At 39.0% G+C, this 25,587-nt stretch overlaps 1 protein-coding gene across 2 annotated transcripts in view; it reads left to right on the top strand.

Annotated features, from left to right (window-relative positions):
- The first annotated feature begins 2,482 nt into the window (after positions 1-2,482).
- DNAJC13 (DnaJ heat shock protein family (Hsp40) member C13) overlaps positions 2,483-25,587 on the top strand; it is a 57,029-nt gene continuing 33,924 nt past the window's right edge. For both annotated transcript variants that reach the window (XM_054815954.1, XM_054815953.1), the window contains exons 1-18: positions 2,483-2,716; positions 9,519-9,599; positions 13,933-14,008; positions 14,480-14,629; positions 14,982-15,023; positions 16,106-16,306; positions 17,383-17,589; positions 17,682-17,777; positions 17,927-18,018; positions 18,818-18,984; positions 19,084-19,163; positions 19,243-19,412; positions 20,268-20,367; positions 20,603-20,710; positions 21,270-21,425; positions 22,199-22,255; positions 23,542-23,663; positions 24,864-24,939. In XM_054815954.1, the coding sequence (XP_054671929.1) occupies positions 9,532-9,599; positions 13,933-14,008; positions 14,480-14,629; positions 14,982-15,023; positions 16,106-16,306; positions 17,383-17,589; positions 17,682-17,777; positions 17,927-18,018; positions 18,818-18,984; positions 19,084-19,163; positions 19,243-19,412; positions 20,268-20,367; positions 20,603-20,710; positions 21,270-21,425; positions 22,199-22,255; positions 23,542-23,663; positions 24,864-24,939 (1,968 nt within the window). In that variant the 5' untranslated portion in view covers positions 2,483-2,716; positions 9,519-9,531. The remainder of the gene's footprint in view (positions 2,717-9,518; positions 9,600-13,932; positions 14,009-14,479; positions 14,630-14,981; positions 15,024-16,105; positions 16,307-17,382; positions 17,590-17,681; positions 17,778-17,926; positions 18,019-18,817; positions 18,985-19,083; positions 19,164-19,242; positions 19,413-20,267; positions 20,368-20,602; positions 20,711-21,269; positions 21,426-22,198; positions 22,256-23,541; positions 23,664-24,863; positions 24,940-25,587) is intronic.

Here is a 25,587-nt window from a genome sequence, read left to right as displayed (position 1 = left end):
GTGGATTGAAGCAACTTAACATTTTATCTTTCAGGAAGGCATCAAAACTGTGCTTTGTTGTTATTATTTTAATAAGAATGGCTCTAATATGGCTCCTGACTCTGTAAGTGATTGGGAAAACTAAGGGTGAAACCCTACCCACATGAGAGCCAATAATAATACTGCCATCGACGTTTATTGAGTGAGGATTTTGTTCACCTTTTTAATAGGTTTTGAAAATAAAATTGTAAACTTTAAAAGTGTAAGATAGTGTTTAAAATACAATTTTTGTATTCCAGGCTTTCCACAAACCTTTAGGTAAACAGAAAAGGCTCTATCTCTAAAAATGCCCAGTAGTATCATCTCACAAGAAAAAATTACCAACAAAACTAGAATGCTGTTATCTGCACAGAACTATAATTTCACACATGCTTTACAATTAAACAGTTATGAAATCCTGATCTACTTTAATTTCTGAAAGATATTTTACCATGTTGCACAACATAATTTCCATAACTTCCTGTCTGAACTGTTAAACACACCTTTCTTGTTTTCTTTTTCTCTGAATAATAATTTCAAAACGATTATTCCACTTCCTCTCATATTTTCTCATTTTTAATCTGCATCCTCCTTTCATCATTCTTCTGCATCGTAACCAAAGTTAACATGACTGCTTACACAAAAGCATGTCCAAAACCAGAGATAGTTTATAAAGGAAAATAGACAGGTAAACACATAGCTTATTATTGAAATACTAGCTTGAGCTGAATAAATATGCTGAAATATAATCTATGTTGTCTGATTAAAATCTGGCTATGAAAATATTGATTCATAGTTTGTTACACCAATTTCATTATGCAAATGTCATTCCTTGGTCTCAAGTAATAAACATCTAACAAGCTGTCCCTTTACTTGCTGTGTTTTACCTATCTATATTAACAACACAGAAAAAGTACTAAGACAAAATATAAACCCCCTGAACAAAAAAATCCTCCAAGCGAACTAATCAACAAGAACAGAAAAAAAATCTCTCCAAGCCCCTCCAATACCTCTTCTATGCACTCAGCCAAAGAAACTCTTCCGAATCATATCACCTCCCTCTGAAATTAGATTTCTACAATTCCTAGTATGTTAATAAAACATTAAATCTTTTTCCCCCCTCAAAGTTCTGTGACCAAAAGTAATTTATCAGCTTCCCCAAAGTAATTATTTTCCCATTAGTGCTATTTTACCATGGTGCCCTAGATTCAGAGAACTAGAGCTATCAAAAAAATGACTTATTAGTATTTAAATATCTTATGTAAAATATAAGACATGAAGGATAGTTTATGTGACAATGAAAAGGATATTAAAAAATAGCAATATACCGCCTGTGATTTTAATCTTATTTTTTTTCCAGGATAATTAGTTCCAGTTATAATTTGTTCCTCAATTCCCTCTTCATTTGCAGACTTTAAGAACATTATTTTAAAGGAAAGGCATGGTAAGCTCATGTGTTCTAATGTGAGTCATATTTCAAAATATTTACATCAATCTTTAGGCATTTGAAGGAGATCATGGCAAGCTGTTACAATGCTGCCGTAGTGTACAACATCTTAGGCAAATCTTATGTCTGGTACAGAATATGGGAAGTTGACGGAGAGCGTAAGAGTCCTGTAACGACTCTTGAGGGTGGTTAGCCAACCGCATAAATCAGTGGTTCAGCAACATTAATATGGGAATTAGCATTGTTTGTACGATCACACAAATAATATGCATAATTTAAAAGTGTACTTTGTTTCTTGATTGTTCAATGTGCCTTTCATGGCTTGATGACGTATGCTCTCAAAAGGGAGAGTAGAAGTCAGTGACATTTTGTTTGTAATTAAAGCACCTCTCTCATTTGCTACATACTTCTGTGATGAGCATGAAACCAGTACCGGACCTCAAAACTGCAGTACTGGGATGCCAAAGGCACGGAAAACTGGCAGCGCTGCGGCTGGCCGTACCCCCAAAGCTCCACAATCACAAGACTCCAGGAGCTGGGCACTTGGGAAACTACCAACTAGCCCCAAATTAGTTGAGCTAGTCTAGACCAACCGACTAAACTGTTAAAACACATCAGGGAGCAAAAAGACGAGCAGAGCGATTCACGGCCCTCAGCAACTCCCCCCTAAAACCACCTCACCACACCCCACCGCCGCCACAGCCCCAACCTCTCCCCTCATCGCCTCCTCCCGCCGCGCTCGAGTCCACCCCGTGCCAGCCCCGCCCACCCGTCCTCCTCTCCCCGAGGCCTGAGGTGACGGGAAAACGAGGGTGGACGTTGCCCTCCACGGCTTGCGCATGCGGACGGACCCACCCTTACCCCCTCCGCACCCGCCTCCCTCCGGTTCCCGGCAGGGCAGGGGACGGGGCAAGGGGCGGGAGGAGGGAGGGTGAGGCAGCTCCGCGGGCAGAGCCAGTGCGGCCGCAGGAGGTGGGGGGAGGGAGGGAGTATATCAGCTGACCGCGTCCCGTGACGGCCTCCGGCTTGACGGCGACTGCGTCGAGAGGGCGGTCTCGGTGCTGGAGCTAAGATGGCGGCCTCCAGCGCCAGACTCTGAGGGAGTTGGAGAGGTGTAGCGGCTGCTGCCTGGCCAGGTGGAGGGTGAGGGGCGAGAGCTTCGCTCAGTGGCCCTTCACCCTTATTGCCGGCAGCGGCGGGAAGCGCAGTGCTGGTGGGGGCAGGTCCGGGCAGCTCAGGCTCCCCGGCCAGGTAAATCCCAGCGGCGGGAGAGGTGAGGAGGCGGCGGCCCCCGCCTCCTTCCACAGCCCCGGGCGGGGCCGTTAGGCACCGAGGTGCTGCTCGAAGTCGGCTGGGTGGGTGGCGGGGGGGAGTGGTGCGCCCGGCCTTTGGGGTTGTGAGGGAGCGGGGGCAGGGCTGGGGGCAGCGCTCTCTGCCGCCTGGGGGCAGATGCTTCCGCCGGCAAAGCCTCCAGCGGTGGAGGGGTGAGAGGCGAGCGTCGGGGGGGCGCCCGTGGCCTGGGGCGGTGAGCAGCCGGCCCGTGCGGGCCTGATCCCCAGGTGTGGTACCTGTGTTATTAAAAGCAGCTCTCAAGCCCGTCTCTTCCTGTATCTCCGAGCACAGGAGAGGGTGGGTTTTTCTCTAGCCTCGGTCCCTGCCTGGTGCTTCATTGAACGTGCACTGCACCTGATGTAGCTTTTGTAGCTGCAGGGTAGAATTTGTCCTCTTTCCTAGATCAGTACTGGCATGTCCATTAAGAGAAGATACATTATTTTTCTCCTCCTGGCTTCAGATCAAAATATGCCCATCATAAGATGCTTTGGGAAATAATTTATGAAGAGTGAGAGAGATGAGGAAGAGACTTGTTCTCACAGAGATGACTTTTTTTTTTGAGTGGTAATGGTATGGCTGAGGAGCATAGGCAGAACTAAATGTATCTTTCAGAAAATCTACCCTTAATGTGCTTATTTTTCCAAGAGTTTTTTTAATTTCTCACATGGATGCTTTTTACTTGTATTTTGTTTTCTGAAAGTCAAAACAAGTAAGGCATACTAAATGGCTTTCTGTCTGTAGTGAGCTGCCAACAGTCTTTGGGATAGATTTTCCTGTCAAGTGGTGTGGAGCTTGCACCTTGTAGTTGTGTCTCTACTGAGGGCCAAACTCTGGACTGTAAAAATATTGTCTTGGTGCTTCAGTTGGGGGGGAGGAGGGTTTCTTTCTGTTTTCAGCTTAGTGCTCTCAAGCTGAGGGAACATTTGACCATGTTGCTTGGGGGGGGGGGCGGTGAAATAGGCATATAAGTTTATTTGGAATCTTCCTATTAATGCACTTATTCTCTGCTGTGTGGCTGCTTTTGAAGTTAGTGTAATCTGAAATGTATTTTCCCTTTTTCTCTCATGTTCTTTCACAAATAAGATCTATGGCAGTGAGACAGAGAAGATGAAGTTGAGTAGATAGCTGCTTTGTTTCCTATTACTTAGCACTGACTAAATAATACTGTATTCAGAAAATATTCCTTATTTTAGAACTTAAGTTTTTTGATGTCAAAGCCTTTTCTTCTTGATAAGAGAAAATTGTCTACATAGGCCACTTGCATGTAGTGAGATACGTAGGAAGGGAGAAAGGCTGTTGAAGCGACTGCTAGTGACTCAAGCTTCATTTTTGAATTGAGTTGGGAAGATGCTGTTCAGTTTGCCATGGCTCAGTTCAAAATAACAGGACCAATATTATAGGTGTAAAAACTAAGCTTGGCTCTAGCCTGCTGCAGTTGATAGATATGCATCTTGGTCTAATTCCTGCCTGCTATAGGCAGCCATGTGCCAGAACACTTAAGCAGAAATTACTGACTCCTTTCCATTGTTACTGATGGTTTTTTCCACTTACACCAAATTTCTCAGTGTCTGGAGACTCAGAGCTGAGTATCTGTCTCTGTGTAACATAGACTTTCCAGGAACTTTACCTTGTATTTTAGCCTTGCTGGAATTATTTTCTAAAAAGATTTATTTCATATGTATTGCTCACCCCTCTGGGCGTCGTGGTATTTTTTCATAGTTTCCAAATATGTATTTGTCCTGAGGGACTGAATCACTATGTATTTCCAGATTTTAAGTGGTATGCTAGGCATTGGTTTTAAGGGCCAGATCTGTGTTTCAGTCTGAGCAAGTGACTTTTCTTTTAACTTGTGTTTGAAGCTCAGTAAGTGAAGTTTACTAACTTAAAATAATTCTTCATCTGGCATTCAACTGTATCTTGAAATATTAACCTTCAATGTTTAACCTCTCAATTTTCTTCCAAAAAAACTATTCTTATGCAAAACCCACTAACTTAACAATTGTCCTGCCTCACTAATAAAACTTAAAATAGAACAATATTTTGAAGAAATATGACAATATGGCTAAACTTGACTGAAAGGAGCACTTTTTTGTTTTGCCCTCCCTGTTAATGAGTAAACCCTTTTGTTCTGATACTCACCTGTCTAGCTAGTGAATCAGATTATCATCTGCATTGGTTCATTGATACAACAGAATAGTAAAGGAAAACAAACGTGGAAGATTCTGGTTATTCTCAGCACTAGCCCTCAGCGAGGGAATGGGAACAGTCAGCTGGAGGATGGACATTAATGTTGTCACCATCATTTCGGGTAGTAGTAAGGTTGAAATTCTCAGCCTGTTTGCATCCTGGACCACTGAAGGTGGTGATGCTGCTATCACTGAGGGAGGCTGCTCTAATCCTGTTTTAAGGATCTGGTGGGTCTCATCTTTCTCCTCTTACAAAAAGGACTATGAGTTCCTGCACAACAGATTAGAAATCCCAAGTTTTCGCAGCTAATTAGGCTGTAGTACTTAAGAGCAGAGCACTGTTTAGGGACACTAAACTGCCGTTTTCACACAGCAGTGAAAAGAGGTAGATGAAACCTAGACAGCTAAAACATGTCAGTGCAGCAAAACTAATTTATTCAAATAATGCCATTAAAGCTGTAGATGACTGACTCCAGACCTGTAAGTGGAAAGGTAGATGTGTAGAACCACAGATTAACAGAACCTTGTTTTTTTTAATGATTTGCTCTCATTTCTTTCCAGTTGGTCCCTGTTTTTATCCTCTTGGTATGTCTTCTCTCTCTAAGAAAAATCACACTTGAGCTTGATGTGTAGTAGTATGGACTTTCCAGGAACTTTACATTGTATTTTAGCCTTGCTGGAATAAACTTTTAAAAATAAATCTTGGTTTATCAGCATTTCTCTTCCTCTCCCTCCCCCCGCAAAGAAGTCTCAGTTTCTTACCAGCATTTCTCTTCCTCTTCCCTGCAGTGTAATAGAATAATAATCCTCGGGAGGGGGTGGTGGGGTGGTGGTGGGGTGGCTTGGCTCTAATGTGCTACCTTAGCATAGGTTAAACCTTCACTTAAGAAATATATGGAAACTTTGTAGTAGCAGAGGAATAATATGATCAGGAAAAAAGTTAATCTGAGCTAATTCTGCACTAAACTTTGAACCCATGTCCAAACTCCTGACTTTATTTAAACGGAGGGATGCTTATGTATAATTACAGCTATGCTTATTGCTTCGATGCCTGCAAGGTCACAGCTTTGTTTCTAACTCTACGGGTGTTAGCTTGAGACTGACTTGTCTCTGTTTCCTGAAATAGCTTCTGTTTTCCCAGATGGTAATTTTGTCTAAAGAATATGAAATCCCAGAAAAGTGGAAAGTGTATGCGAGTTGAGCACAGCTTGTGTAATATACCTATTCATGTAGCTTAAACTCTGAGGCAGGGGGAGTCCTGGCAGCAGTTCAGCCCCTCCTTTCATTTTAGGGGTTGCTATTTATGGTACATGCAGCACACAAAAATGTGGTTTCAGCTCTTTGCCCCAAAAGCTGTTTCACTGCTATTTACAGTACTACAAGAACCAAATAGGAAAGTATTGCTGAACTTCTGTCTTGTGAAAAAGCTAATTAAAATATCCAGGCATTGGAGGAGTGCTTTAGTTAGGCTCCCAAAAGAAGTTGCAAGTCATAGATGATATTTTGCCTGCAGGAACCTCAGATTATTTGAGTATACTTTACATTCAGCATGCTTTCTCTCTCAACTAGATGAAACAAAACCTGCTATTTCCAAAGTACTTGTTGCCTCTGCTCCAGTTGAAATAGAACAACTGAACTAGGTATTTCTCTGGTATTAAACCTTTGAGAATCGTGAGTATGGGATACCCAATGGCTCTGCTGAAAAATGTTTGAAAACCTTTGAAGTTGTGATTTTCTGTTTTAAGGTACCCCAGGACACTAACATGATCATTGAAATTGGGGCCTTATTGTCCTGGACATGCCTTTATGAGTGGAATAATTTAACTCAATTTTTGTGTCAAGTCAGTCAACTTTTTAAAGGTCTCTTGAATACCGAAAGAGGTAAAGGTGACAAGAATGTTCTCTTATTTTGGGAAATTAATATGATATGACTAAGCAGGCCACTACAGCTTACACTGGCAATATGGCTAAACTTGATTAATAATAAAACCTGATGTGCTCTGCAAAGTCAGTTGTTGTACTATTTCAGGTACTAAAATTACAATGTATCACATTGTAGATAGTATAGTAAGAGTGATGCTGCACTGGTTGTGCCGGAAGGAGTGAAGGAAGATAACTTCTTGGTTTCTTCTAAAATGTCTTTGGCATGAACTGTTTTTTTTACATCTTGCTCTTACTGTGGAACCAAAGACAACTGAAAAATGATTGCTGGACTTCAACATAGCAGCTCAGAACACCTGGCTATTGTTAGCCTTGTTCTCTGCAGGAAAACGTGTGCAAGAATTATTTGTTACTAGATTTTGGCATATATTGCCTCTGTGCTGGTCTCCTCAGTGGGGGAGATAGTTACACTGTCCAGAAGCACAGTGAATAAAGTGTCAAAGCTTAATGATTTTAAAAGTTTTAATCTAACCAAAAAAGCAGTCTAGTGAATTTGTCACTTATATTGTATGTATAATATTTCATGTATCAGTATCCTGAATCTAGTTAGATGCTGGTATTAAAATTAATGGAAGCTGCTGGTAGCTCATAAATGAGTGTTCCTTGGTTCAGTATTAAGACTAGACATCTGCAAGTGTGAGAACATCTTGCTCTAAATACTCTAGAGCAGGTGGTGTTCAGGTCTAGGAGACTTAATAGAGCTGGTCAGAGGAGTGTGGTATTGGTGAAACTGGAATTACAGATAAAGAGATTTTATAATCACATACTTAGAGCTAGTCATGTTATAAGCATTTTATTTTTACTAATACATTAGTCAATATCAAGAAAATGGCTTAGAAAGGGAGGTATGAAGATTGAGTATCTGGCACTTTGTTCTGAAAGATAACTTTAGAGCTGATAGTTTTGTGGTTTAAAGTGTGCTACTATATCCAAACTATGCAGATCTTACTGTAAACAGTGCACTTTTTCATGCTTATACATGGCAATAATAATACAACATAGTTCTTAAACTGGGGAAAAACTGAGAACTTCAGAAATAATGCTGTTGAATATCTTACCCCTTTGTAAAGGGGTAAGAAACTTTGTTTCCAAAAACTGGATTTAGAGAATTTAACTTGCCACAAGTCAGTGGGGTATTAACTCTGAAAATTTGACTTGGACTGAGTCATTGAAATATGTAAATACTGTTTTTCTCTTTTTCCAGAGGCAGTACCACAAGTTCTTTTCAGTAGGTAGTGATGATTATACTGGTTCTTCACCTGAGGGAAGGAATTCTCAAGTTCATTTCAGTCAGGCTATCCATTCTTCATGTTCATGACTGCATAACTGCTACAGTCCTTGCTCAGAAAGAAAATAGCCTGAAGTTGTAGAGGGTAGAAATTAGCAATGAGCTAATGTTACAGGTCCTCCATCTCAAAATGAGAAATCTTCCTTTGCCAAATCAAGTAGAGTTAGGTGGATATAAAAAGATAACTGGGGTTGTAGTCTAACTTTTAGTGGGGTACTGACTGGGATTGGATTACTTTAGCATTGCTTCAGGCAAGCTATGGATATGAATTCTTGCAGACTAGCTGCTTAAGTGTGCGATGTTTTGGGGTTGCCATCGCATCAATGGTGTGAACCTGCGAGTAGTACCAGTCTGTAATCAAGGCAGGGAAGTCTGTTTTGACGCATACAGAAGTAAAACTAATGCTGTAGCAGTAAACTGAGAGTGACAACCTCACCTGTTCAGCTTAGGGTATTGTCCACTTAAGTGCCTCACATATGTAATAACTTCCCTTTTACTTCACCTTGCTGTTAACTTCCCAAGTGCTCAACATGCATCTGTTTCTATCATGCAAGATAGTGTTTAGGGTTCAGAAGTGTTCCTTAGAACTTAGCAGCTCCTAAAGCAATGATCCAGTCAAGCAGTTGTGAGCAAGTTTCACTAAATTCCTGCATGTATTTAGGGAGTAGGTATTCATGTGTGAAAAGCATGTCAGGATGTTAGCGGTGGGATTGCTTAAACTTTTACAGCACAGAAAGGGTACTTAGTCAGCTCTTTAATCACCATGCTTAGCTAATAAGTAAGTTTCTCAACTTCAAATACCATTTCAGACTGGAAAATAAGCTGTTCTATCCAAATTTCTCCTTGCTGTTTATTTTAAAATAGGAATCTGACTTAGCTGGAGTTATGGGCACAGGGTACTCAAATAATTTTAATATTACACAATCTTCAGGAGTTAAGCATTCTGGAGATGACATAAAATACATTTGAATCTGAATGTGCAAAGGTGCAGCAAAAGTAGTGTGATTGTGATAATATGGCAAATCATGCTCCATAAATTACTATAACCTGGTACTGCTAAAGGGTAACTAGTGTAACAAAAATCAGTGGGGAAACTAATAATTTATGTTCAACTCCATGTGCAACTTAGTCTATGCCTTGTTTGATAAACATAAGTATTCCTAATTTTTTTTGTGTGAAATTGACAAAGCAGTGACTTGAGTATTTAAACACAAAGTCTTTTTGTCTTGAAGCATATTGATGATTGGTGAACTTTGGTTTTAAATGAAAATCATGAGTACTAACAGGATGTCTCTTTTGTTTTCAGGTCTTGGCACAGAATGAATATAATTAGAGAAAACAGAGATCTTGCTTGTTTCTACACAACAAAACATTCATGGAGGGGAAAGTAAGAAGTTTAAAGTTTGGGGTTTTTAAAAAAATGTTTTGTGAGACGTTTCTCCTTCATTATTGGATTTAACTGCATAGTTCCTGTATTGATTGATGAAAATTGAATTAAAGGCTCCTGCTGCTCAGTCTCTGAACTGAGTTTATCTTCACTAGAGTCAGTTTGGATTTTAAACACTGCGTTTTAGCCTTCCTCTGCACGTTACCATACTTAGGTGGTCCATTTCAGAGCTACACTGAACTTTCAGTCAGCTTCTGAGTGTCTTGAACTTCCTATATAAAGCACTAATTTTAAACTGGAAATGCTTTTTCTCAGAGCAGGCTCTTGGAAGAGTAGTGTCTTAGTACTTTAATGTATGAGGGTCACTAGTCCATGCATATACTTAACATGTTGTGTAATAGATTATCTGTTAAACTACTAACTGAGATTATTTGAAGACTTCTGTTACTAGAAATAAACTTCATCCCTAATGGGGGTCTTGGATCTAAAAATGAATTTTCAGTGATGCTTCTGTCTGCAAAAGCTATGGATTTTCTAATAAAACTATGCCTTAAACTATCATAACTGGAATCTGTTACACTGTGTTTGAAGTCAGCTGTTAAGCATACTTCTTAAAGCTTCATAGGACTTACTTTGGTGTCCTTAACCGTTGTTCCTTCTCAAGTGCATACTAGTGCTGTGGAACTGGGATTTTTTTTTTTCCTTGCTACCTAAACATCAACAGAACAAAGAGGGTACGTTGTCTGCACCTCAGGAGCACGAGTACTGCTTTATTCTAATGATTATACTAAGACATGATGTCTGAATCTGTTGTTTGACCAGTAAGTTGAAGCTGAGGGCTTTTTGGCTGTTTGCTGATAAGTACTTCATGAATTCTTCTTATCAAAGATTGGGAATGCTGGGAAGGAAAGGAGGCTGGGATTGCAAGGAGTTGCAGCCACAGATCTTTCTCACTTGTGCTTTGAAGAACCATGAGATTGCTTCAGTGTCTAATCAAAGAGCTCCCTGCTGTTTTGTCAGCAAAAATTAAAGCCCTGGGGTAGTTCAGAGTCCAGACTAAATTGAGCAGTTGTCTGAGGGAAAAATCTTTCCTCTACCAAGACAGATTCTTGATTGACTTGAAATAGTTTTATCTCATTAGAATTTTAGCCAATACTTGTGTAAATTGTCTCACCTGAATTACAAATCCAAATGCATGGATCTTATAAGCATAGGTGACTAAACTGTTTTCTTTAGTAATAATAAGGTACTATGTTGTGGTAGAACATTAGAACAGTTTTTCCCTCTTAGTTTTTCTGTTGCCCAACGGAAAATACCTGGTCTCTTCCTGTGAAGTTCCTGTGGCATATGTGCAAATTCAGTGTGCGTGTGATTTGAGCCGCTTGGTGAAAAATTAAATACATAGAACTAGTATTGCTTCTTTTGCCCAGTATCTTCCATTAAAGAGCCTGTTCCTACATGATGCAGGCTGTTGAAGTTAGAGTAGTATGATCTTGAACTTTGATAGTAGCATTCTGATAAACTATGAAGTCTCACAGAACTTCAAACTAAGTCTAAAACAGAAGCTTAATATAAAAACTTAATGGTACTTTACTTTTCACATAATGAAGGGGATAAGAGTGTTTAGTAAGTAGTTGCCTCTTGTTGTGTTGCAGCAGAAGCTTTTATAGCTCTTAGTAAGTTTATATTTGAATACTTAAATCCACTCAGTTAAGTTATACATTGTCAGTTTAATCTATGGATAACATTAAAAAAAACCAAACAGTAATTGTGTGTGTAGTGCTAAATGAGCCTGAGTCCTTTGACTACTGATATGATTTGTTACTTGCTGCGTATGGACTGCGTGCATGGCAGTTAAAAGTATTGTCTAGTCATACAGATGCTAAGGTGTCCATCTGTAGAAATTAATGAACACTATCTTTCTCTTGAGTGTGGTGGCATAAAATTTGTTTACTAGGTTCATCCTGATTTTAAAAAAGTGAAACTTCTGACTTTACAGTGCTTTCAAGAAACCAGTGAATAGGCAATAGTGATGGGAAGAGGGCAGGGCATTTGCTTCAAATTCTTCTCAAAACAGCCTGGCATTAGACTGTACTGCAGAGTAGTTTGAGAGATGATTAATGGTAAATTCTTCAAGGCTTGGCGGTATAAATACCTTTCTATATATTTAAAGGTGAAGTTCTGGCCAAGAATACATTTAGGACATGTAAGAACTGACTTCTGAGTTCCTTCTGTTCATGCAACAGGACTTGGGTCTTCTGAATTTGCCTGGGGAGGAAGGCAACAGTAACCTGGCAAATCTGATGTTCTGTCTTGTGTTCCTTGTTGCATCACGTATTAAGAATGTTGGAAAATAAATGTGCTTCCTAGATCTTGAAATGCTGGCTTGAGTGTGAGGGGGGAGAAGGAAGGGGCTGCAGTGTTTGGAAGCGGGTCTTCAATTGTGTGTGATCACTGGAGATACTTACTCTGCCACAAAGCACTGTGAAGCTCTTTAGTATGTTGAGTAAACAAAACCTTAAATGAGTGAAAGTGCCGTATTACTTGTGTGAAGGTAACTTCTGTAGAACAGCATAAACAAGCCTTATTTGTAAATCATATAAAAGACAGAATACCTACCTAAATTGTGCAACAAGAGGAGGGGGGACAGTTGATTTGTTCAAAGGATATTCTTATGATCTAAGAACTGGACCGTTCTTTGACAGACTGAATATAGTGGAATTATTAGCAACTAGAGTAACTTGAAATGTTCTGCTTTGTTACTATGACTTCTCTTGAGCTGCATCTTGAATAAGGAAAATTCAACTATGAAAAAACAAATAAGCTTTTCAACTAGATTAAACATCTTTAAGGTGGCAGGTCACTTCAATTTTACAGATTATTCTAAGCTTTGAAGAAGATAAGCACTTGCTTTAATGCCCAGATAAACTCATCTGGGCCAGTAATGGTTTGAACTTCCACCAATCTGTTTGAATACTAATGGAAAATGGTAGGGAATGAAGTTGTGAGAACTCTTGGCCTTGCTATTATGAGAGAAGGGAGGATAGGTCAAGTAACATGAGGGAGCAGCTCTGAATGTGTCTGAAGCCCATGCAAAGTCTGACCGTATACAGAAATGGTGGCTTGTGCTGCAGACCTGGAAAGTGAGAGAGAAGGGACTGTAACACAAGAATGCAGAGAAAAAAGGAAGAAATTACTTGCTGCTTGATGCGGTCTCTAGTATGGCATGGATCCAGATTAGTTAGTCAACCATCTGGTTGATCCTATCCTGTCCTTTCCTTAGCAAACCCACACTTTACCCAGAACTGAAACTGAAATTGCTACGCTGAATCAGTGCAGCCGAAGTATTTTTATTTGGTTCAAGAAAGGCATCCATGTTCAGATCCTGTCTCTTCGGTCAGAGAATACTTACTAGAATTGACTTTGGTTCAGGTTTGGCTTGACTTTCTGGGCAGGACTGCTTCCAGATAGAAGTACCCTGGAAGTAGTAGTTTGTACAAGTAGTAAGGGATTAGTAATAATCTACTGTTCCAAACTCTGGTTAGTTATGTTGCAGAACTTTCTGATTCAGAAATATCTAAATAATCTTTATGTAAAGAATTGGTTTGGGGTATGCTGCCAAGATTGTCTAGGAGATAAAACCATGGTAAGGCTTCCATTTTGCACTTTTTTAGTTTTAGCTCACTGTTGCTTTTTTCTGATATGCCTGAAATGCAAGCAACTACCTTACTACAGCTGTTCTTTAAGCACTATGGCAGTTAACATATCTGTGATATGAATGTACAATGACTAGCTGCGTAGTGAACTGTAGCTTAAGTGATCTGAGTCTTTGAGTTCAGTAGTCTTAGTTTTCTTCAAGGTGAAGAAAATCAGGCTTGGCCAAAGTAACACTTTGACTTGTTACAGTATTGTGACCAGGTGTGTAAATGGTATTATCTCATGTTACAACTGTTGTCTGAGATAGCTTTGGACACATACTTTAGAGTATTGCAGGAATATCTTTTTTTTTTTCTATCTGTGTAGTCTTTTTAGAATTTATTCTGGTCTGGTAGTACCTTCCAGTGCAAGTTCCAAGAGTCCTGACTTAGCCAATAAATTAAGAAAAGATATGCATAAGGAAATATATTTGGTAGTATTAACTTGCATGTCCTTTTTATGGATATATAGAACAGAGGAGCTTAACAGATTATAAGGGTAAACTGCAAACTAACAACAAAAAATTCCATATCCATTTCCTACCACTGAGTTGTATATAGCTTCTTAACATAATGTTTGCAGTTCAGCAGGGTTTTTCTATAACTTCTGGATAAACTAATGCTCTTCTGTATTCTAGGTATAAGCGAGTCTTTTCAGTTGGAACCCATGCCATCACCACATACAATCCCAACACGCTAGAAGTTACAAATCAGGTAACTATCACTTTTGAATTTGATTTCTAACTTAACGTTCACCATCTGGAGTGAATAGTGGCATTCAATCTTCAGAAACTATCTAGTCTGACAAGATCTCAGGAAAGCTGGAAGATATGGCAGCTGCTACAAAAGCGCACGTAAAAGAAACCTTATGTTGCCTTTGCTAACTCTACAAATAACCAGTGGATTTTGTACTTTTAGGCAACTTGTCTTTATTGGCCAATAAGTAGTAGTTTGCTTTTGGGTGCGCTGTTCTGAATGAACTGGGATAAATTTGATCACTGTTAGGCTATGTCCCTTACTTTGCAGAGTATCAAATGGAAAACTCAAGCTAAAATTGTCAGATAACACACTAGCTATTGTCTCATTACAGCAACTCAGTTGTTATAGGTATTAAGGGTTTTTGAGTGAAGGAGATACAGCTTTAGAATTACTAACAGTATAACCTGATTACTTTCATTTGTCTAGTGGCCTTATGGAGATATCTGTAGTATTTCTCCTGTTGGAAAAGGACAAGGAACAGAATTTAGTCTTACTTTTCGCAAAGGAAGTGGAAAAAAGTCTGAAACTCTTAAGTTTTCCACTGAGCACAGAACAGAACTCCTTACAGAGGCACTGGTAAGTTGTGGGGTTTTTTTCTCCTTCAAGCAGGCAGTAAGTACTTGGTTATCATTACTGTTTGTGGTAGCTTACTATGCTTTCTTTCCTTGCATAAAAAGTAGGAAAGCAAGTTGTCTTCTGGGCTGTTATGTTAATGAACTTGATCTAGTGTCAGTTGCAGCAACTAGTGCATGATTCTTAAATAGTGAGTAAAGCTACAAATAGGAATATATTGGACTAAGCCTTCTTCAAGACTCACTATTCCACTGCAGTTTAAGTCCCTTAAAACTGAATCAGCTTAAATGTAGACTTCCTAGATAGATTTGCTATCATATTTTTATTCACTCATGGCTAACTTTTTTAAAAACAGAGATTCAGGACAGACTTCTCAGAAGGAAAAATCACAGGACGGGTAAGTGTCTGGCTTGTCTGGATCATGTGCAGTTTAATGAAATGATCTAAAGACTTAAACTTATACTTGGCTCATGTATGTTATGCTTGTGCTATATGCACTACCTAAAATGGTTTTTGTAAATTTGGATCTGAAGTCTTGCTCTGAGAAGAAAAAAAGAGTTCGTTCAAAAGCAATGGGAACCTTTTCAATAGGAATATTTGAGCTCTCTTCACTTGGCTTGAGCCTTATCATGCTATAGTTACAGACTCTGAATGTTACTGCTGAAATAAAGGGCTTTGCCACATGGAGCTCTTATTTGGAGAGGAGGAAGAAGAAAAACATAAGCTTTGATTCATTATTCAATGTTCCAGCACTTTATTTTCTAACTAGTTTTCTACACAACTTCCTGAACATTTGATGTGGGAATATTGTTTCCTAGGAGGATTTCTGTAGGTCAGATTGAAGGCAAGATTGCCATGTAATGAATCTTGGTAATGTAGTAATAAGCAAGGCAGTATACAGAGCTGGACTTTATATTTGGTTTTGTCTTCAGAAGATAGCACTTAGTTACTTAAAGCATTGCATAGAATAAATCTTCAGTGATGAACATAGTAACACTGCTGGAATATGGGGGGGTCCCCTTTGCCTTACTGCTGTTTAGAACAGACCTCTAACTTTTGCTGGTTTCAGTAAGTCTGTGTTTGCAATGGAATGTGACTGCAGGAGGTAAAAATTTTGCACTATAAGTTTACCTTATTTAGCTTGATTAGTTGAATAACAGCATCTGGTGTAATAGCTATTTCCTTGTCTAACCACAGTGCTCATAGTCTGTGAGTAGACCACTGTCTGCAGCAAGAGAAACTTTTTGGAGTGGCTGTTTGGGGATTGTTTTGTCTTCAAAATGCATTAAGCTGTGACTTCCTTGTCAGCTGACAGCTACTTTCCTTTGATTCATAGTGTTCTTAACATAGATAAGGGCATTAAGGGAAAATTATATAACTTTTTGAACTTTACACCCATGCTGCTTACTAGATTGGAAAAGAACTATTACTCTGTAGTAAAGTGTGTGTGTAGATGTCTAAAAGTAGTGTTCTCTGCAGAGGTATAACTGCTATAAACATCACTGGAGTGATATAAGGAAACCTGTGATTCTGGAAGTGACTCCTGGAGGTATTGACCAAATTGATCCTGCAACAAACAGAGTCCTGTGCTCCTATGACTACAGAAACATTGAAGGCTTTGTTGATATTGCTGGCTATCAGGGAGGCTTCTGTGTCCTCTATGGAGGATTTAGTAGATTGGTGAGTACTAAACCAAAACATCTTGGTATGGTGCTTAGGATGTTTATAGCTGTATATTCAACAATGAAGCTTCAACATAATTTGAGCATACAAGTATGTACATCTTTGGGACCCAGATGTGGAGCTTCAAGGCTTGTAGACAGGTTTTAAAACCTCTTTTCCACAGGAAATCAGTTAAAACACTTGAGAGCAATGTGTGAGTGTTTTGCTTATTGCATGTTTAAAAATTACAGAGCATAAAATATTTATTTATATTTGGATAGTGATTATGAATGCAATGTGGACATGGACTTTCCTGATGTTTCTCAAAGTTACAGAAGTGACAGGCAGTGTTACTAATCTACCTAATTGATGGGGGATTCTATTCAGAAATAGATTGATCATTGGTGATGCTTCCCTTTTAGGCCTGTGATCTGATACTCCACAGCTTTGTTTAGGAAATATTGCAGTTTAAGATTTTGAAACCAATATTACAAGGATTTTTGTGTATTATACTGCAAGCAGCTGAAATGGATCTTTAGGAATTAATTCTTGGTTACTAATGTAAATATTAGCTACCTCAGTCACTACTAACAAAATAGGACTCTGTTCTCTAGATCAGGGTTTCTGTGTCTTTTGTACTGCAACATACATTTCTCTGGTATAAAACTAGCATTATATAATTGATCCTCTAGAGCTGCCCTAACCTTGCCTAGCAAGGCTGGATAGTAGCCCTTACAGATAGCAGCTGGGGCTACCACTGTGGTTCTCTGGCTCCTTACTCCTGCCAGGATCTATTGCCAAGGGTGGACAGGCAGGTCATGCAGACCTTTAATGGCATGCTAATGTTTAGCAAGGTATCCTTTAGGAATAGCTGCTATAGATTTTTTTTTTTTGAAAGGCAAATGTAAACTTAATAGTGGATCTCTTGTGTAAGAAATACCTCTTTTCTTCATACCATACACTTCGCAAAGGCAAGCCCGGCTACTGGGAAGATTCTCTACTGTTAGGTGTATAGTGGAAGATTACTTGTGGAACTGGGATTTCTTGAGCTATGCCATATTTTTCACCTGTGTTTTTCTTGTCAAAACTTGCAGCACCTGTTTGCATCTGAGCAGAGGGAGGAAATTATCAAAAGTGCAATAGAGCATGCTGGCAACTTCATAGGTATCTCTCTGCGGATAAGGAAAGAGTCCCTAGAATTTGAGCAATACTTGAATCTTCGCTTTGGAAAATACAGCAATGATGAATCTGTAACATCTTTAGCAGAGTTTGTTGTTCAAAAAATAACACCTAGACACTTGGTAAGGGTATCAAACTGAACTTACTTGGTTCCTCTTAAATGCTAAGAATTCTCTTTCCTAATGTGTGGTTGGTTTTTTGGTTTTTTTTTTAGGAACCTGTGAAAAGAGTACTAGCTCTTACAGAAGCTTGCTTAGTTGAGCGGGATCCAGCTACCTATAACATTGCAACTTTGAAACCCTTAGGCGAGGTAAGAGGCAAACCTTTCTTAGTACTTCTTCAAATTGAAGCTCTAAAAGATAATAGTAGAAATTTGATAGTATACATAAGATGGTCTTAATTTGTAGAGTAGAGTAATAACACTGCTTCATGAGTGTGGTCCTTATCTCTTATTTTTAGGTATTTGCAATAGTATGTGACTGTGAAAACCCCCAGCTTTTTACCATTGAATTTATCAAAGGACAAATTCGGAAATACTCTTCAACAGAAAGGTAACTGGAGCTCTTGTGGCTTATAAATTCATGTGGAAGTTGCCATTGTAGTGCTTCTAGTTTCTCAGCCTCCATAAACTCTGACCCTTGGAAGTGTTAACTCAAAGCCTTGCTATTCTAGTGGTCTGCCACTTAAAAATCAAGATTTGTCACAGGATCTAAATCTCTTCCCTTACCTTCATCCCAACTTCAAGGAAATATATCCAGAAGTTTTATGGTGAATATGTAAGGGTGTTGGACAGTTAATACAGCCTATTTCTCCTAAGCAATGTTGTTCTGTATGTTGTACTTGGTTAAGCAGTCTGAGACAAGGAGAGAAAGCATAATTGAAGTGATATGGAAATGTGAAGGCTGTAAACCCTTTGAGCTGTCTGCACGAGATGGTCTTAGTTGATTCTATTTAAAACAACTAACAGAATAGTCTGAGTGTGCTTGCAGTTGTAATGCAGTCTAATCCTACTAAGTGAGGTTTTGCAGAAAGCACAAGGATGAATTGGCTTGCAACATGTGTAACTCATTAACAGATAATCTAGTGTTGATCCCTTTAGTGAAAGGCTGCAGCTGGCTATACTGGGTGTAAGACAGCTCTGTTATTACAGTGAATAAAGGAACACTTCGTAAAGTTAGTGACTTCTTCCAGAGGTGTAGCTGTTAGCACCAGTGTTGGTAAGACGATTCCAAGTATTGCTGCCTTTCATTCTGTTCTTGATTTTTTTTGGCCTGTTTTTCTTATAACTTGGTTATTTGGCATCACTTTTCTGATCTAAATTTGTATTCATATGTCTTTCTCTTAACCCAGAGATTCTCTCCTGGCTAGCTTGTTGGATGGAGTGAGAGCTTCTGGTAATAGAGATGTCTGTGTGAAAATGACCTCAACACACAAAGGCCAGCGTTGGGGATTACTCAGCATGCCTGTAGATGAAGAAGTAGAGAGCCTTCATCTGAGGTTTTTGGCTGCTCCTCCAAGTAAGCTAATGCTTATTACATGGTTTTACAGTGCTCTTTGAAGCATCCAGATATTTAGTCAGGTACTGTGCACTTAACTTTTGTTGTATCTTCTTCCAGATGGTAATTTTGCAGATGCTGTGTTCAGGTTCAATGCTAACATTTCCTACAGTGGGGTACTACATGCAGTTACACAAGATGTAAGAATAAATCCTCTGCCCATCCTCTTAAGATGTTGTTAATGCATAAAGATATTAATAATTGTTATTTCTTAACCAGGGTCTGTTCTCAGAAAACAAGGAGAAACTCATTAATAATGCCATAACAGCATTGCTTTCGCAAGAGGGAGACATTGCAGCATCTAATGCAGAGCTTGAAAGCCAATTCCAAGCAGTAAGACGACTAGTGGCTTCAAAAGCAGGCTTCCTTGCCTTTACTCAGCTTCCAAAGTAAGTGAGAAGTCTTTCCAAGTTTGGAAGTAGTAGGTGATAACAGTTCTTGAGCTGTTGTCTTATCTTCAAAACTGAGAAGTGGAGTTAAGCCTCACTTCTGAAAGACTGGAAGACTCTGTACACAATTGTTTCCAGTAGTATGAAGCTGTCATCAGGCTTGAACATAAATTGAGAATCCCAAATGATCATCAGTATGTAAAATCTGATTCTTCCTTTGCTAAATACTCTCTGCCTTAAGTCAAATAGTTTAATGTTTTTTTCCTAGTGGAAAAACTTCTAAAATGTACCTTCATCTGTCCTTGAAGTAGGCAGTTCTTAAAGTGTGTAGATGCCATTGCTATCTTTAGTTCAACACAAGATACAACTTGGTGTTCGGAAGCAGAGTTGTACTTCTACAGTAAGTACAGCCTGCTTGGAGTTTGTGTCTTAAATGGATAACATAATGAAGCAGAAGAACTGCTTTATGTTCTTCTGAAAATGAAAAATTCTTTGGAATATTTCTGACTCTAGAGTGTACGGTGCAACTGAATTATGTGAAGAGTAACATATGCACTTAGTCTGAGACCTTTACAAAGAGTTCTGTTTCTCTGTGAATAGCATACTGTACTATCACTATCCTGTAACTACAGAAATATATCTTTGTTTTGGTGAACACGCTCTTGGCATGTTGTTAACAGTGAAGTCAATATTAATGTTTTGCTAACAAGGAATCTCAAATGTATGTAAACATCAAGGTACTGGCTTGCCAAATGCCATGGGAGCAGGCCACTTCTGGTCCCTGATTAGATTTACCTTAAAACTAAGATTTCTGTTTTCTCTCTAATCTTGGTGATTTTCCTTTCCTTTCAAAAGATTTCGAGAACGATTAGGAGTGAAGGTTGTGAAAGCCCTCAAAAGGAACAATGATGGAGTAACCCATGCCTCTATTGACATGCTTTGTGCTCTTATGTGTGTAAGTACTAAATTGCAGATTCTTTCAATTTGGAATGTGTGAACTTCAGTCTACTGAAAGACCTAGAAATAGGGATTGCCCTTCAACTTGCAGTGTGCTCAAACTTTTACAGTGATTTCCTGCTGAACTTGAAGTAGGACGTGCTTTTTATGATTTCAGTGTGTGGCTTTGACTATAGTTGTTAAGAACTGAGGGTTGAAATGTGACTGCATAGTGAATACTTTTTTTTTTATAGCCCATGCATGATGACTACGACTTGAGGCAAGAGCAGTTGAACAAAGCTTCCCTTCTTTCTTCAAAGAAGTTTTTAGAAAATCTGCTAGAGAAATTCAATTCCCATGTGGTAAGTTAATTTTTGAAAACAGATAGCTTCTTTAAGTGCCTTTTCTAATTGCTATGAAAACACATCCGTTGTACTTGGATATGTCTTTGAATGTATCTGTACCTGCAATTGAAGTGTGGAGAATACAGCTATGCCTGGCACTGAAGCTTGTTCTAAATAGGTTTGGATCTTGAGAGGTTAGAATGTAGCTGTCTGTACTGCAGAACCTGAGTGTCATGCAACGAATGTTTGCATGTTTAATATGGAAACTGAGTGTTACTTTTAGTTAAAAGGATGTGTAAACTGGCAGTTACGGGATTAAAACTAAAAAAGTAATTTACAGCACACATGTATATGAGGTCATAAGTCTTTGATTATGCTCTAGGAGCCAATATTTCACTGGAGTATTGCCATACTCAGAGCAATGGCGTATTTTAAACTTGTAATTTTTGTTTGCAGACTATTTCATGGTATGACAGGGAAGACAACCCTCATGAGTAGTGAATAAAACTTGCATGAATACTCTTGGGCAGGGGAGAAACACTGTATCTGTATTACATACCTGTCTTCCTAATTGCAGGATCATGGGACAGGTGCCCTAGTAATTAGTTCGCTTCTGGACTTCCTGACATTTGCCCTATGTGCTCCATATAGTGAGACTACTGAGGGGCAGCAGTTTGACATGTTGTTGGAAATGGTGGCATCTAATGGAAGAACGCTATTTAAGCTCTTTCAGGTAAGATTTCATAATTTTTTATTATTATTAGAGGCCTTAGGTAGTCAGTGAGCATGAACTTTTTCTCCTAAAAGAGAAATTTGCCTATGGTTCAGCTGGTTAATGTGCCTAAACATTTTTCTACCTTAGTGAGTTTCTTGGCAACCTATTACTTTATCTTCAGCTACCAGATTGAGGTGGTTATTCTGTAGTGAATGATATGCCCAATCATTGTAGAATAGACTGCCTAAGACTTATTTCTAGAAACACTTTAAAATGCCCGTTAAATATTAAGCTAGATTCAGCAGATGCACAGAACTTCCTCTTTGGAGAATCTGCCACTTTTTTGTTTGTCTCAGTAAATGAGAGTTAAGAGTTACAAAACAAGAGTAACATCCTCTTCAGCAGTAAACCTGTAAGAATTCAAGGATTTTTTTAGCTAGGATTTAGCTAAAGTGTCAATGCTTTCTTTCTGTAAAAACAGTATGCTCCTCTACTTCTTAGTTAGTGTCAGCTTGTCAGACAGTTTCCTCAGCATTATTCTAGCTATTCTGGTATATACTGCTGATCAGTGCCAAGAAGTCCATCTGATAGTTGCATGAGAGATTATTGTTTAAAGGTTTAGGGTAGGAACTCTTCTTAGGGCTAGCTTTCACAAAACTGAAATACAAACATTTGCCCAGAACTGGAGGTAGAACAGCCATGTAGAGGAGTTAATGAAACTGAATCACAGATGATCCTGATCTTCAAATTTTGCACTTGAATAATTATTTTGTCAATGTTTTTTATTTCAGCACCCTTCCATGGCGATTGTGAAAGGAGCAGGTTTGGTAATGAAGGCAATAATAGAGGTGAGACTTCATCAGTGTTACGTGGGATAGCATACTAAATATGTGTTGTCTATTTTGGAAGGGCAGTTGCTTACCAATAGAAGTTTGTTGTATTAGCTTCTCTTGGATGGGGGGGAGGGTGAAGGTGAGGAACAGTGCACCTGTTTAACTGAGTGGTTTAATATAGCAACTTGCTTTCTTACACTTGGGGGTTTGGAAGGCATGCGAGTTGAGCCATTACGTAGTGCCTTGCATGTTTTCATACTGCAGTCAAGATTTGGCTGTTAATGTTATATGTAGCTCAGTCACATACCTCAGAGCCACCAGACTTCTGCATGTTAAAGAGGGTCTCTCAAGGAGGAGAGGCCATGTTTCCTGGGATGCATTGCCAGATGGAATGGGAGTGGGATTAGCAGGCAGTAGTGTCCCAGAGCAGACTAGTGATACCAGCCTCTGTTATTGCTCTTTCTGCTTCAACAAAGGATGATTTGGCTTTGTTAGTTTCCATACTACATGATGTATGGGCCAGGCACATACTTCTCAAGGGCTGCTCGTGATTGTTGCAGGGTGACCCTGCTAACTGACTTTTGACACTTCCTGTGTTCAAATTCAGGGCTTAGTTAGTGCCTCATTGTATCAGAATGGCTTATACATCTGAAATGCATCTAGTACTTTCTTGGAATGGAAGCGAATGAACACTTGAAATAGAGGTATTATAAACCTGCAGCAAGTTTCCATTCATATACTTGATAATGTTAGCTAAAAGTTGCTATGCTGTTTATTACAACTTGTCATTTGAACTGTAGTGGGACATGAGCAAGTAAAAATACAGCGAAAGCTTTTTCTTAATTGCTCATTGCAATTAATGCATCTCAACTGAGTGACAGTCTTATCCATGTGACTGTCTAAACAGAACAGTGCTAGTTACTCTTAAATGGTTACTGTTGACCAATCAGGCAACAAGCAATTACTTGTGGCTGTCATTCTTTAACGCTAATTTGCAATTGCAGTGTGGAAGTAATACTTGTAAATGTACTACCAACCTCCTGATCTATGATGGGAGGAATGTGTCTTACCCTAACCAGTTACTGTCCTCATAGATATAACTACCAATTATCTGGTCCATGGCACTACTACAACTTTGATCAGTTGCTGTTGAGAACTTGCACTTAAACCCTGTTATACTACAGCTTTTGGATATTAGTTGACATAACTGATGGTCAAGAAGGCCTTGGAACTGTAGACTAAGATAAAAGCAGCTTGACTAAGATTCTTTCTTTAGTAATAATCTTGCCCTGTTTCCAAAGGAAGGAGACAAAGAGATTGCTACCAAAATGCAAGATCTTGCCCTCAGTGAAGGTGCCTTACCTCGTCACTTGCACACTGCTATGTTTACAATAAGCACAGATCAGAGGATGCTTACAAATAGGTATGTCAGTCTTGCTTGATATATCATGTTTAAAAAGTAAGTAATGGCCTGCTAACATTAGAAACATTTGGGAGGTCAGGGAAGAAAACTTGCAGTTCTTTAGGAGAGTATTTTCCTTACAAGCTAGTATGTTTAAGTAGAGCAAGCTTCAGCTGAGACTGCAGCCACTTAACCTTTTATTTTTATTTTGCCAAAATGGGACTTCGGTTGGTTACTCTTTAAAGGCTCAAGTTGATTTTTTTAACTTCTTTTTTCCTAGAAACTTTTAGGGAAAGAAAAGGCAAATAGAATGTCTGGAACTTGTAAAAAGGTTCAACTTGTATTGTACAATTGTATAAATCCTGGTGTGCACACCTTGGACATCTTGCGTGCAGTTAGAGCCACCCATCCTGTCTGAGCGAGAAGTCTCCTCATACAGAAATCATTCCCTGAATTCAGTAGTCAGTAGAAACTGTGAGCTCCGAGACTGAGCCTGAGGGCATGCTGGGCAGGATGAGTGATAACTCAATTATTTCCACTCAAATACAAGATTGTAGAAGTTCTAGCTGCACATTCCTGAGGTGCTTAAAGATTTGCTAAGCTGTGTAGTGACAAGTGGAACTTATTGCCACCGTATGTCATCCAGGAGAGAGCTAGTATGAAGCCTTTTGTCATACTAGTTCTGTTTGGAGCTACTACTTATGACTTGCTTGTAAGCAGCGCTTCAGTTCAATGCGTTAGAACCCTGCTGACAAATGTTGGTAGAAAGTATCAGTTGTTATAGATGGCAGGTTCCCAAAAAGGTTTTCCTAGCCAATAACTGGCATTAAAACCTTCAAGTAGAGCAGTTAACAGGTCTTCATTGCTTCTAGACTCTTAACTTTAACCATAACTTAAGATTGACTTGATAAACTTACACTTGGTTATTAGATGATTAGTTTCTGCTCTATTGCTCAAGTGTTCTTTTGAGGTCTAGATCAAAAAGCATGTGCTGCTACTGTTCCACTAACTTCACTGGAATTTCTTAAAGGCAACACTTTAAAGCATGCTAAGCATATACTTGAACTGGAACAATATAATGCTTTGTGCTCTTACTCACTCAAGAGCATGAAGCTCTTGCTCATCTTCATTTCACCAGCATGGTAAGGGTGTCAGTTTAGTGTTTTAAAAATCTGTTTAAAATACTAACTTGCAGTTTGTTAATTTCAATGGCTTTTTCAGGCAGTTAAGTAGACATTTGGTTGGCCTCTGGACAGCTGAGAACAAAACTGCTATGAACTTGTTGAAACGTATTCTGGTGAGTAAAAATGGGTTTTGGAGTAGGGAAAGAATAAAATCTGAGAGCCTGCAGTAGTAGAAAACTTGGGATAGTCTATATAGTAAATATATCCCCTTTCCCCTCCAAGGGGGAAGTCCTAGCCTGGAAGATCCAGCAGTCTGGCATCTGCTATTTAAAGGACATTGAGGACTAGTACAAAATGTCTGGGATTCTTAAAGTATTCTGTTACTTTCCTGCCACTTTTAAAAATGGTGTGTGACACAAAACTTAAAAATAAGGTGTCTGACTTCTCTTTATTAAAAGGACAAAAATATGGGAGACAGTCTCTAATGCTTAGTGCCAGTAAGAAATTAAGGCAACAGTTCTGTATATGCTTTCATGCCTGTCCAACTTTGTTAGCTTATAAAATAGCTAAATTTGTGTATTGGCCAGTAGTTCCCATGCTCTTTCACCTTTACAGTCTCCTGAAAGGTTCTTGCTTAAGTTAATTCAGTTAAACTAGTTCAAAGAATAGAGTTGTAAGGAACTGTTAAATGTGGGAAAATACCAACTTTTAAATTCAAAATAGCAGTTCCTTCATTTTTGGAAGAGCAAACTGTCCTGATCTTGGTCACGATATTCTGGAAGGCTTAGTCAAATGAGACTGTCTTGTCTCTAATGTCACAT

This window comes from Grus americana, chromosome 2 (genome assembly GCF_028858705.1).
Source record: "Grus americana isolate bGruAme1 chromosome 2, bGruAme1.mat, whole genome shotgun sequence".
Lineage (NCBI taxonomy): Eukaryota > Metazoa > Chordata > Aves > Gruiformes > Gruidae > Grus > Grus americana.
Note: the sequence above shows the minus strand (reverse complement) of the source record. Positions and strands in the feature narration are given on the sequence as shown.